This window comes from Anopheles ziemanni, chromosome 3 (genome assembly GCF_943734765.1).
Source record: "Anopheles ziemanni chromosome 3, idAnoZiCoDA_A2_x.2, whole genome shotgun sequence".
NCBI classification, from domain to species: domain Eukaryota; kingdom Metazoa; phylum Arthropoda; class Insecta; order Diptera; family Culicidae; genus Anopheles; species Anopheles ziemanni.
The window spans coordinates 44,026,939-44,039,140 of NC_080706.1; the positions used below are offsets into that span (position 1 = coordinate 44,026,939).

General features: G+C 47.9%; 3 protein-coding genes across 3 annotated transcripts; 2 read left to right on the forward strand and 1 right to left on the reverse strand.

Moving 5' to 3' along the window:
* Positions 1 to 1,859: 1,859 nt before the first annotated feature.
* On the forward strand, positions 1,860 to 3,316 carry LOC131286723 (vesicular integral-membrane protein VIP36). The gene is made up of 3 exons (XM_058315713.1): positions 1,860 to 2,257; positions 2,384 to 2,499; positions 2,582 to 3,316. The coding sequence occupies exons 1-3, from the start codon at positions 2,101 to 2,103 to the stop codon at positions 3,314 to 3,316; spliced, it is 1,008 nt and encodes a 335-aa protein (XP_058171696.1). The 5' UTR covers positions 1,860 to 2,100.
* Positions 3,317 to 4,264: 948 nt separating this feature from the next.
* LOC131285156 (DNA replication licensing factor Mcm5) lies at positions 4,265 to 6,681 on the reverse strand. Its single transcript, XM_058314016.1, has 2 exons — positions 6,401 to 6,681; positions 4,265 to 6,314 (listed from the first exon to the last, which is right to left on the reverse strand). Exons 1-2 carry the CDS (start codon positions 6,553 to 6,555, stop codon positions 4,265 to 4,267), a joined length of 2,205 nt encoding a protein of 734 aa, XP_058169999.1. The 5' UTR covers positions 6,556 to 6,681.
* A 700-nt stretch (positions 6,682 to 7,381) lies between these two features.
* On the forward strand, positions 7,382 to 11,826 carry LOC131286717 (wolframin). Its single transcript, XM_058315707.1, has 3 exons — positions 7,382 to 7,460; positions 7,558 to 9,787; positions 11,078 to 11,826. The coding sequence occupies exons 1-3, from the start codon at positions 7,382 to 7,384 to the stop codon at positions 11,535 to 11,537; spliced, it is 2,769 nt and encodes a 922-aa protein (XP_058171690.1). The 3' UTR covers positions 11,538 to 11,826.
* Positions 11,827 to 12,202: the final 376 nt, after the last annotated feature.

Genomic DNA, 12,202 nt, shown 5'->3' on the forward strand with positions numbered 1-12,202 from the left:
ATCGTTTAACTACACACAACCGCACACACACGCACGCACACACACATTCGGAAACGCACACGCGCAAACAACACTTACGTACGGAAACAATCGCGCGCCGCGGACACAACTGAAACGGATTCCTCTCCCTAGAGATGGGCGACGATGGCGGGAGGAGAGAAAGGGGAACGGGAAATTTACTTTACTCGTTAGATGCACTTCACTTTACTGGCTGCGATGGGAAAGAAAGAAAACATTCACAAAGAGATGCACCTAACAATCGCGGACCTTGCAATATGTAGATTATCAACACTCCACCCGCGCGCGCGTCCGGGCGCCAAGAAAATACGACCATACACACTAGCACACACAAGGCAGACGCACAGCTCGAAGGAGGCGAAAAATGCCGTGTGTATATAACCACAAATACCAAGCGTATGTAGATTTGCAATCTAATGTTGCTTGATGATACGGTCGAGCCGACCCCGTTCATGAATTCCAGGTGCGCAGAACGGCGGACCTGTGATAGGGCAGTGCACGAAGGGCACACAAAGAAAACGGGAAAACTTGCGAAAGAAGGAGCGCGCGCGGTCAAGGAACGGCGGATCTCTGACCCCTCGAGCCCTAGCCTTCGGTGCACTGGAACGACGATGTCACACGGCGTTTTTGGCTTGGTTCGCGTATCCTCACACTTAATCGTTCCATCGATTGTTATTCCTCCTCGATTGCTTCTACAGAGGGACACATCGGAAGCGCAAAAAACAATTCTTCGTATCCCCAACGAGATGAAGCTTGAGTTGGAGTGGAACTTGCACTACAAGAAAATTGTTTATAGCGTTGCGTTCCCACGAACTCTTCCTCGGAGGAACCGCGTTGCGTCCGTCTGCTCGTCCGTACCTGGCTGGAGGGTTCCGCAGGTAGGGACTTTGCGTAAGGAAAACAATTCACCAAAGGAAACGGACGCGACGCTGAAACGCACGCGGCAGATGAAGATGAAAAACCACAGGAAAAACCTTCGTACTGGCGGCGGTACGGGCAGACAATTGACACTAAACTTCGCACTTACGTCCCGCTTGAACCCCCGGGCAACGCGCACACAAAGCCCACAAACCACTACGCACTTACGATATCCGGAGCGATCGAAAACCCCCGAGCACACGCACGGGTTGGCGCACGAATTTCCTTTTGCAAATTTTTGTCGGGAAATTTACAACACGAAAATGTACAGGGAAAAGGCAAGCAGAAGACAGACCTCGACTTTCGGATGACTATGATAGTCTGCTTGTCAGACAGTAGTGGTGGGAAAATCGGCTCCGCAATCGGAGCCAGCTCCGAGTAACTCCGGTATATTTAGGAGCCGGCTCAGAAATCAGTTCCGAACTAACTGCTTCGAACTAGCAGCTCCGGAGCCGGGTCTGAACAAACTAACTAATCTCCACGATTCTTTCATTAGCGTAGATCATGCGACAAAAAAATGGGTCACGTAAACTTGGAGCTAATGCCGAAACCATCTCCGGAGCTGTTAGTGCGCTCCCGAGTGCCCACCACTATCAGACAGCGAGCAAGCCAAGGTTACTTTGAACAAAGCTTATCGATACAACGAAGCTATGGTGAAAGAACCTTGTTGGAAAATGAAACGTTTCGATTTTTTTCCTTTGGTTCTGTAGAAGATGGGCAGTTAAGAGAAGGCAGAGAAAAGGGAAAAATTTTTCAGCTGAAAAAGCTAACATTTACCATTCAGTAATGAAGTTTTTACAGGATTCAAGAGTGATGAAAAATACAAGCAAAACTACACACCAAAACCTGCAAGCAGCCCTGCTGTTGGCAGATACTATGACAGTTCGTTTTTGACATTTCGAGAAAAAGCCATCGCGATACGCCGAATCACACAGCGGAAGATAGAAATATTTTCGTTCTTATCCTTGCTTAGCGTAGTCAGTGGTAAATAGGAACATAAATTGATTTCAGTCCGGCAATCCTCTAGTCAGAACACATCTTGTACGCTACCAGAACGGTATAGTTGGTCTCAGAGGTAGCGGCCACTCTTCGGCCAGTGAAATATACAATACAAGTTCTCGCAAGTTAACTAATCGCTAATCAGATAACCCAACCGAACCGCCAATGTACGGAATAAACGGAACCATCCGAAAAGTACAGTTCTTCCCATCGTACCTGATCTCGGGGTTACTGCTACTGTTGGTAGTGCAACGCAGCTCACAGCAGGGTGATTTCAATGATTACATGAAACGTGAGCATTCTCTGTTCAAACCATATCAAGGTAAGTGTAGTTCCCTTTGTTCCATCAATCCACTGGTGATACGGTTAGGCGATAAATCTAGACAACGGTCGCATGTGAGCCGTACACGTTGTACGTACGTACTAACCCGATGTTATCTGTTTGTAGGTTCGGGCATGACCATACCGTATTGGGATTTCATAGGCACTACCTTTGTGACGAACTCGTACGTGCGCCTCACCCCGGATCTGCAGTCGAAAAACGGTGCCATTTGGAATCATGTGGTAGGTAGTCGATGCATGGTATACATAACCTTCCTTTGTCACGGATTATTCATACGCTTCGTGTACCTGTGTCTGTTCGCAGCCCTGCACTTCCATAAACTGGGAGCTGCATGTTAACTTCAAGGTGCACGGCAAGGGAAAAGATCTGTACGGCGATGGGTTTGCGATCTGGTACGCGCGCGATCGGTTGCAGTCGGGCGCGGTGTTTGGCAGCAAGGACAACTTCATGGGGCTCGCCATCATCCTCGACACGTACAGCAATCACAATGGTCCGCACAACCACCAGCATCCGTACATCAGCGCCATGGTGAACAACGGTAGCCTGTCGTACGATCATGACCGGGATGGTACGCACACACAGATCGCCGGCTGCGAGGCAAAGTTCCGCAACGTGGACTTCGACACGCAGCTCACCATCCGGTACGAAAACGATGTCCTGTCCGTGTCGACCGATTTGGAAAACAAAGGCGCCTGGAAGGAGTGTTTCAGGGTGGAAGGTGTCAAGCTACCGACCGGATACTATTTCGGTGCCTCGGCTACGACGGGGGATCTGTCCGATAACCATGATATTATTTCGATCAAATTCTACGAACTCGAAGCCCCGTCGCTGCTCGCTGAGGATCGCCGTCAGATCGTACCGTCGGCCGCCACATTCGAGGCACCGCGCGAACACAAGGACGATCCGAAGCCGGGCATGTCGAACGTGAAAATTTTCTTCCTCATCCTTCTGTCGATGCTGATCGTTGTTGTGCTGGTGGTGATCGGCATTATGTTCTACCAGAAGCACAAGGAGAACGCACGAAAACGGTTTTATTAAAAAAGATGAAGCCATCTGGCAAAGCGCCATTACATGAGACATCATGACAGTATCGATGTCCGACACGAAAAGACCAAACGTGAGGGAAAGGAAAGAGGAGAGTGACTGAATTCTTAGATGAAACAAAACACGAATACATACCAAACAAAAAGAACCAGCAGAAGAAACAAGTATGTATCTCATCCTGGGGAATATTCCTCGATCGAAATTTGGATAATTGTAAAATAAGGGGGTTGATTTGGCATCTGTAATTTCTTCTTATAAAACATCACCATCAAGTACCGCCGTGGGAAACGCCATTCTCTGAACTCTAAAGGACGGTATCCATTGCCAGGATTCTATTTAAGGGTTCCTACCAGAAATATAATCTCCAATGTTAGGACGCACCACGCGTGGAAGGATAGCGAATGAAAAATCATTTACCTCCACGGATTGTGTTTGCCCCTCGTGACTAACGAACGATTTTTCATTTCTTGCACTTGCTCGGGTTTAAAGATGTCTTAGGGGTTGCGTAATTTTTTGTTTGTTTTGCTGAACTTGGGTGACAAATGACATGGATTTCTTGCATTATACGATTTAATGTACATCTGTTATTTTTGGGTTTAAGCATAAGATGGTAAACAAAGCTTATAGAGAAATAACAAACTGTATAGGGAATTTATCGAATACGATCGAACGAGCGATGAATAAAGCGATATGACAACAATGTAAAAATGTGAAGATAGTACATTTTTTTGTGTTACCTGAAAAACTAATTAACAAATCTAGGTGGAACATACTTTCGAAAGAACAAAAAGGGACGATCATTTGTACTACGGAGCATTATTTTATTGCAAAAAAAACAGGTCGTATATTATGATGGAAAAGAGTTAAGAGTAGTAAAAACGCACACACAAGTTGACAAAAAAATTCAGTGTCATACGGAGGATATTTTTCCCTACCCTCCCCCTACGACAAACGGTACAACATCTTACGTTGCATGCGGTGCTGCAGTTCCCCTCGCCGGATCATCGTATGGATGACCTTCCGCACCGCCGATTCCGGGTACTTTTGGCGCGCAAAATCCGCCAGAATGTTCTGCTCCGAGACTTGCGAACCGATGGCAAACCGGCGCTTCAACTGCTTCTCGATGCGGTTCAACACCTCCGTGTCCTCCTCGGTGGTGAACCCTTCGGCGCCGGCCAACGAGCCACTGTTGGCGGCGGCCATCGTCGACACGGCAAACAAACGGAGCGCCTCGCTGACGTGAGCTTCCGTTGCGAACGGTTGCAGGTGCATCTTGGCGAGCGACTCCGAGATGCGAATGATGGCCTCCAGCTGGCGGACTGTGATAGGAATCGACATCCGTTTGTCGGTGGCCCGTTCGTGTTCGCCTACGCCTGCTCGTAGGCGAACGTACTGGCTTTTCAGCTTCTCAGCCGCCGGTTCGTTCAACCGCGGGCCGCAGTGCGTCCGGCAGTAGTGAATGTACTTCTTCAGCGTCGCAAGTGGAATCTCACCCTCCTTCGGTTCCGTCGGGTTCGCCTTGGACGCGTTCATGTGCACGTTCATGACATGTTTCGCGAGCGTAATGTCCCGCTTCTGATCGTGCTCGTCCTTCACAATGAAAATCATATCGAAACGGGACAAAATCGTTGGCATGAAATCAATGTTCTCATCACCCTTGGTGTCATCCCAACGGCCGAAGATCGAGTTGGCCGCAGCCAGGACCGAGCAGCGTGAATTCAGGGTCGTCGTTATGCCTGCCTTAGCAATCGAGATCGTCTGCTGTTCCATCGCTTCGTGGATCGCAACGCGATCGTCCTCTTTCATCTTGTCGAACTCGTCGATACACACGACGCCCCCGTCTGCCAGTACCATCGCACCGCCCTCCATGACGAAGTTACGTGTGGCCGGATCCCGGATGACCGACGCAGTCAAACCGGCAGCACTCGAGCCCTTGCCGGAAGTATAAACCGCAATCGGAGCAACCTTCTCGACGAACTTCAGCAGCTGCGACTTGGCCGTACCGGGATCACCCAGCAGCAGAATATTGATATCACCACGGCGCGTCAAACCATCTGGCATTCGTTTACGCGACCCGCCAAACAGCATGCTAATAATGGCCTTTTTAATGTCCTGGGAGCCGAAAATGCTTGGAGCCAAACTTTCCGCCAGCGTTTCATAGATGTTGGGACTGGCTGCCAGCTTACGGAACATCGACTCTTCGTCAGTGGTAATGTTGTTGAAACGCGAGATCGCTCCCTTACCCTCCGCATCGACACTTATTCCAACGACCCGCATGTACGGAGCGCGCACACCAACAATCTGCTTCTCACGACCGTCAGCCTTGCCCTGGCGTGCGATCTTCCGGATGGAGAAAATGCCGTGAATCATCACCCGATTGCCCGGGACCACTCGCTCACACAGGCTTCGGTCGCAAAACAATTGCATGTGGCGTGGGATCTCGCCCTGCGGGATGAAGTCGGGAAGTTCCTGCAGCTTCAGCACTTGGAAGTCGACACACCGGCACTTGTCCGGCATGATAAAATACGGATCGAGGGGACATTTCGGCCGACCTGCCTGCTCCGTGTTACACTTGCGTGGCATCTGGTAACCCTCGAGGCCCGGATTGACCGGTAAATTCGGGATGACATTGCTGCACGACCGGCACTGGATGGAAATGCGCGTCGCTTTGGCTTTGATGCCGGACGCGGCTATGATGATACCGGCCACCTTTACCAGCTTCGAAACGCTGTCCGATTTCAGATCGCGTATGTTGGTGGGATTGGAACCGGATCCCAGCAGCACCTGAATGTCGTGCACCTGCTCCTCACCCTCCGGACGAGGGGATGTAATTTCGTCGGCCACTTCCCGAGCAGCCTCTTCGAAAATCTGCAGATGCTCCGTTGGCTGTTTGTATAGTTTGTCTGCCAGAGACTCATCGAACCCAGCCAGATCCTCGATTTCCACCTCCAGGTAGTAGCGTCCGAGCAAGTAGTTTCGCTTCAAGGCATCACTGTAGAGTACAGTATATAAACGGAATTGTAGTATTCACTACCTTCAGCTACTAGCTTTTGCTAGCAAACAAGCCGACTTACTTACCGGTATTTGTACATAAAGTTGGCCTCACAGAAGGTCCGGATGAATTCTCTATACTTTTTCTTCACTTGCTGTAGATTGATCTGGTTCTCATTTTGCTGCTGATCGCCGTCAAAGTTATCGGAGAAGAACACTCCAACATCATCGAATCCGTTCATGATGATTCTTCGCAAAAAGGATTAAACTAGCGTTGAATTACAACCAACAAAGTGGGAAAAACGGAATACACAAGTTTTACAAAATAAAAACGCAACACGTACGAATGCACGCCAGTTCGATCCAGATGAAGCCAAAACTGTTGACCGAACGACAGACGTTTTCGCGCGCAAAAGTTTTGTTTTAGAAAGCGTTTACAATACTATGTTCAATGCATTGCATAACCATGCTTTGATACATTGGAAGGGAACTATATTTTTATAAATTGTCTTTGAGGCAATATAGTACAAATATGAAACATCATTCATTGATACTATTTTATTTCCTCCAAATACAGCTTTAACTTCTACAGGTTGCTTTTTAATTACCAATTATTTTAATTGAAGTATTCAACCATGTGGTTTGCTTTTTTCATAGCTGAGATATTCTGCACTTCTATCGGCTAGCGAGTACTATCAAATTTACGATTATTAGCAGGTTACGGTTAGGGAACAATGCTCAAAAATGAATGTTTGTAAAAAGAATTGTTTCATGCTATCTCCCGAAAAATTATCTTTGATATAAATCCTCCTAAATGTTCCAGCTAAATGAAGAACTTCTGATTTTCGACGTATAAAGTGAGAATCTATGAGAAATTCCCAGCTCATGCCGACTTCTCGTCTCACATTTCATCTCACGAGTGCAAATGTCAATTTTTGTGTACATCAACTTCTCACAACATCTAGCAAATGCAGTTTGTTTGATGCACTTCTGCAAAACGGCTGTTTTGTTTTTCCCTGCCCAAGATCGCTGTTTGTTTCCTCGCGCACCGGCAAACACCTTTCTGCAATGGCCAGCTGGGCAAATCGTCCACCGATTGAAAGCAACGGTGGTCCATCGTCTACCAGGAAGAAATGGAACCTTGAAGGTAAGCGGCAGCAGTGTCCTTCACAACAAAACGTGATGATCTCATGTGTCTGGATTGCGCCCCGAAAAACTACCTACATTTGTCGTGCATCTTTCAGACAAAAAGTCTCTCCGAAACTTGAAGTACCACTTTGCGGAAGACGGTTGCTCGGAGGTGCAGTTCACGCTCGCCAAACAACTGCTGGAGGAAAACTCCGAAACCGACCCGGCACATAACCATGCCCAGGGCGTCCAATGGCTGCTCCGGGCCGCGCAGCAGGGTCACGAAGCATCCATCGAGCTGCTGAAAGAGTGTTTCGAAAATGGACGAGGCATTACGGAGGCAAACGAAGAGGACGTGCGGAGCATTCTTGCGATGAGCCCAAGCGAGCGATCGGCTAGGCGCGCTGCCCAGGAGCTGTTTGCAAGCCTGTCCAATGGTGAGGAGTACGTTACGGCAGCCCAGCTTGAGAAGCGAATGCGCGAGATCTACAAGATTGACCGACGGCGCCGTCGCACCCAGCCGGATGGTGCCGAAGCGGATGGCAGTGTCGAGCACAGTGCATCCGCTAGTGGTACGCCGGAAAGACCTGGCGGTTCCAGTACGAACCACGATGGCACGCCACTTGGCAGCTCGAATGGCAATCGGCTGCATCGAAGCCCTACCGTGAACCACATTTCCGAAGCGAACCTGCTTGCGGCCGCAGTCAACTACTCCAACGGACACCTGCCGGCCGTGAGCGATGCGCTTATGCTTTCCGTTCCGGATCCGCACAGCTTAAACCACGTGCCGTGCTTTCATAGGCCGTTTTTCCATCCGATTGTTTTCTTTCAACTGCTGTACCATCGGTTTCTGTTGCTAATGTCAACCTTTCCGGGATCGACCGGTGGCACCTGGCTGCAGCTGGTGCTGGTGCTGGCCACGTACTGGTACTTTGCTAGTGAAAACTTTCTCTCGCTTGTACCCGTCGGCGGATACTATGCCAGCCTGGCGGTGATGGTATTGTGCAGTTTTCGGATGCTCAAGTCCAAGCATGACTTTATCGACTTCCGCATGTGGTCCGGGTTGTTCCTGCGCTACGGTGACGAGCACCTAAATACAAACGAGCCCGAAAACCAATACCTGCGCAACAATCTGAAGCCTTACCTGTACTTTTTCGTCGCTTTCTTCGTCAACATGATGCTCCAGCCCAACATTAGTGACCAGTGGTTGCCGTTCTCGGAGATTACCGTGCTGGCGTTCACGCTGACCTTCCTCACGATGTTCGCGTTCACGTACACCGCCGGTGACCCTTTTCCGGACTATCTGATTCTGTTCTCCTTCGGCTTGAACGTGCTCGCTAAGTATCCGTACGAAATGGACGAGGTCGTCACGACCGGGTGGCGTTTCCTCGACCTCAAGGTGCCCGGCTTCTCGACCTTCGTCATTGGCAACGGGATCGAGTTTTGTTTGAACTGTCGCGCGATGCTGTACCTGATGATTCCCGGTTTCCTGATGTACCTTGCGCGGCGCAACAGCTGGCGAGGAATCTACCAGTATCTCATGCCACACTGCGTGACCCTCGCCTGGTTGCAGATCTGCATTATTAGTTCCCAATCGGCCACCATGTTCGGACTGGTGCGTGGTGCCCTCGGACTGTCCGGGTTGCTACTGTTTCTGCCCCTGTTCGGTATCGTCACGTTGCTCATTCCGGTGTTCGCCGTTATCGAGTGGCTGTCACTGACCGACTCCACCGTGCGACTCTGGTCCTCGATCGGTGCTGCCGTTACGGCCGTGGCCATCTCCGGCTACATGGCCAGCTCGAGGCGAACGGAGCGGTACATCACGTTCCTACAGATTGCGATCTGCGTCATCGGTACCGTCTTTCTCACCTTGCCCCACATGATGTCCAACTTCGAGACGGTCGGAGGTAGCGAAGGACGCCTTTACGAATCGACGCCACCCGCCGATCATCTCGGACACCACCATCGGAACCCATCGCACACGAAGGACAGTGCTGAGCGTCCGGCGAGTCTAAGCTGGGATCTGTACTACAAGTTCTGCCACCAGCCGGCGTGGGATAGCGAGAATAAGGTGAAAACACAACTCCGCTGCACCAATCTGGACGGGACGTACGTGCGCTGGGAGGGTACGGTGCTCGATATGGCCATCTCGAGTCGAAGAAACTTGCGGGCCGAGCTGATCGAAGGCTATCTGCCAAAGTTTCTCGCCGATCGAATCAACTGTCTCTACGGTGAACCGATCGAACCGGACTGTGGCAATCTGAACGGATCGTCTGAGGGGGACTGCGAAAACTTGAAGCATTTCATGCAACGCCAACGGACTTGCCACCTCAACAAGTGGAACACGTAAGTTTAATCTAATTTTGTTTATGATTTTAAAATTCAAGCATAACTAACACTATACCTCTATCGTAAATATTTTGAATCAATTTATAACTTAGAGACATTCAATCTAACCATACATGAGCAAACTGCGGATAATTGTCGATATTTCATTCACTCACATGAATTAGGCAATATGCACCACTGAAGCGAAAAATATTAATTTCTTGAAGTTCATTCAAGAAAAATACCCCAAAATTTAGCTTCAGTTTATCTACCATAAAATAATAGAACGATATTAAAACTCTCAGATTGTGATTAAAACAAAGATTTCTTAGAGCACTCTTTTCCGCACGTATTGTTAAATTGTGGGACAAAATAGCCCAGATAGTGAGGCAGAACTCATCCCGTGAATAATAGTATAATAAGTGGGTTTTATCGAGGCTAGATGTTTTTGAGTATCTGCAAGTAAACCACGGGAACCAAATATAGGTAAAAGTGCTTCCAACTCCAAATAAACATTGTTTAGTTTCTGCAATAAATGTTACATCATATATTTTATTATGAAACATCAAAAATTTACCATTTGGAGTTGTGGGTCTGATTTGATTCAGTTGGAAAGTGTCACACTGAATAAGTTTGGAAATCTAAAGTATTTTGCCTAACATCTACAGCACGTCTTTCTGCCCCACTTAAGCAAACTGCATATTACTCGCAGGTTTTTAATTTTTGTCTTCACAACCAGCATACAAGGATTACGAATCTAATTTTGTTCAGTATTAGATAACATATTGAGGAACCCAAATATCTGCTGGATTGCAATATTTTATTCAAATACTTGTTATGGCTTAAAATATTGTAGGGAAATCTTATATGTTTTTAGACATTGTTAGCTTATCTTTTTCTGTTAAATCTATTGTTGAGCCAGGATAAATTAAACACACCAATTAACATAACCTATTATATATAGCGTAATTTAGCTAATAACAATCCAGTGCATTTTACCCCACCGGGACATCTTGTCACACTTTCCGGTACAGCTTCCAGATCTTACTAGTATGATTGAATTCTTGGATACACGGGATGGTACAAAAATTAGTATCAGAGAACAATCCTAAACAGACCACCATAGTCATACAGAAATAAGACTCTAACAATGTATACAAATTATTAGCCAGATATCCAATCTTATGATAAGTTTAGCCATTTCCAACATTTTCTTTCATATAACGGTTAATAATTAGTTTTAATTGTCTCAAGCTAATCGCGTGTAGCTAATCCTTCAACCCTGTTTATCCCTTGTTTGCGCACCAGGTACGAATACGAGCTGAAAGTGCGCATGTCAACCGGGCTGCTCACGAAACCGGCGGAAATCGTCCTCAAAGCCCAGCACGCTTTCGGCAACTTCACCCAGAGCCTCAACTACTCCGACCGTATCTGGTTTATCGGGGTGCTGCGCGATTCGTCCCTGTCGCAACTATCCGCCGGCGGGACCGGGCCGGCCACCGACCAGCAGCAACAGCAGTGGGATAGCGCCGGCGGACTGAACCTAAACCTGGGCGGACACAACTTCGGCGTGCACGGTATGCGTTTGGGGCGCAAAAATCCTCTGCTCGAACTGCACTCGATCGGGTGCATCCAGTGTCGGAACCCGACCCTCACGGCGGTCCATCTAACCGAGGGCCTGAAGGTGAACGGGCGGATGCGAGATCTGCTGCGCGGTGTCAAATACTTGCTGAACGTTATCTTTAACCCGCTTGTGATCTTCAAGTAATCCGCACCTGGAGCACCTAACTGAGGTATGTAACTGATGCTGGTCATACTCCGAGCTACTCGCTAGTCTGTCACACTCTTGTTGGGCGTATGCTGATCGGAATTTTGAGTCGCAATGGGTCTTCTAAGCTCCGTTGCAACTTCACCTGTCTTGCAAACCGATTAACTTAGCTTCACTTGATATAAAAGCTCTATGCGGTGTACAGTGGCCGACGTTTTTCTCTATGTTTGTTTTTACTAAATTAATATTCGTTTCGTTTTCGTTTAGTCTCTATTAACAATAATTACATATAATACAAGAACGGATAATAAAACATGTACGTGTTGATGAATTATCTGTTGTAATTCTTCTGCTTATGAAAGAAGGCATATTTTCCTATATAAAACTCATCTTCATTATTCGTAGTAATAACATTGCATAAGCTTTTAAAATATCTTTCATCCTAATCCGCTTCACATTTGGCCACTTTGACCCGTTTTACCTTCTCCATTTTTGCTAGTTACACCAATCCGCAAAACGTGCGTCATCCGGTGTGATGTGTTAATTTTAAACCCGCCCTCCTGCCGGATCCATTTTCACGCCCAAAAAGAGTTCGAGTGTATGAAATTGGCACCACTCGCCTGCGGAAATCGCACCGTTGATGGTTTTCCTGCATAAAAAAGACA

Coding starts and splice junctions, on each gene's coding strand:
- LOC131286723 (XM_058315713.1), top strand. CDS start 2,101: ATGTACGGAATAAACGGAACCATCCGAAAAGTACAGTTCTTCCCATCG. Junction 2,258..2,383: donor TCTGTTCAAACCATATCAAG/GTAAGTGTAGTT, acceptor ATCTGTTTGTAG/GTTCGGGCATGACCATACCG. Junction 2,500..2,581: donor GTGCCATTTGGAATCATGTG/GTAGGTAGTCGA, acceptor GTCTGTTCGCAG/CCCTGCACTTCCATAAACTG.
- LOC131285156 (XM_058314016.1), bottom strand. CDS start 6,555: ATGAACGGATTCGATGATGTTGGAGTGTTCTTCTCCGATAACTTTGAC. Junction 6,315..6,400: donor AACTTTATGTACAAATACCG/GTAAGTAAGTCG, acceptor TGTACTCTACAG/TGATGCCTTGAAGCGAAACT.
- LOC131286717 (XM_058315707.1), top strand. CDS start 7,382: ATGGCCAGCTGGGCAAATCGTCCACCGATTGAAAGCAACGGTGGTCCA. Junction 7,461..7,557: donor GAAGAAATGGAACCTTGAAG/GTAAGCGGCAGC, acceptor TGCATCTTTCAG/ACAAAAAGTCTCTCCGAAAC. Junction 9,788..11,077: donor CACCTCAACAAGTGGAACAC/GTAAGTTTAATC, acceptor TTTGCGCACCAG/GTACGAATACGAGCTGAAAG.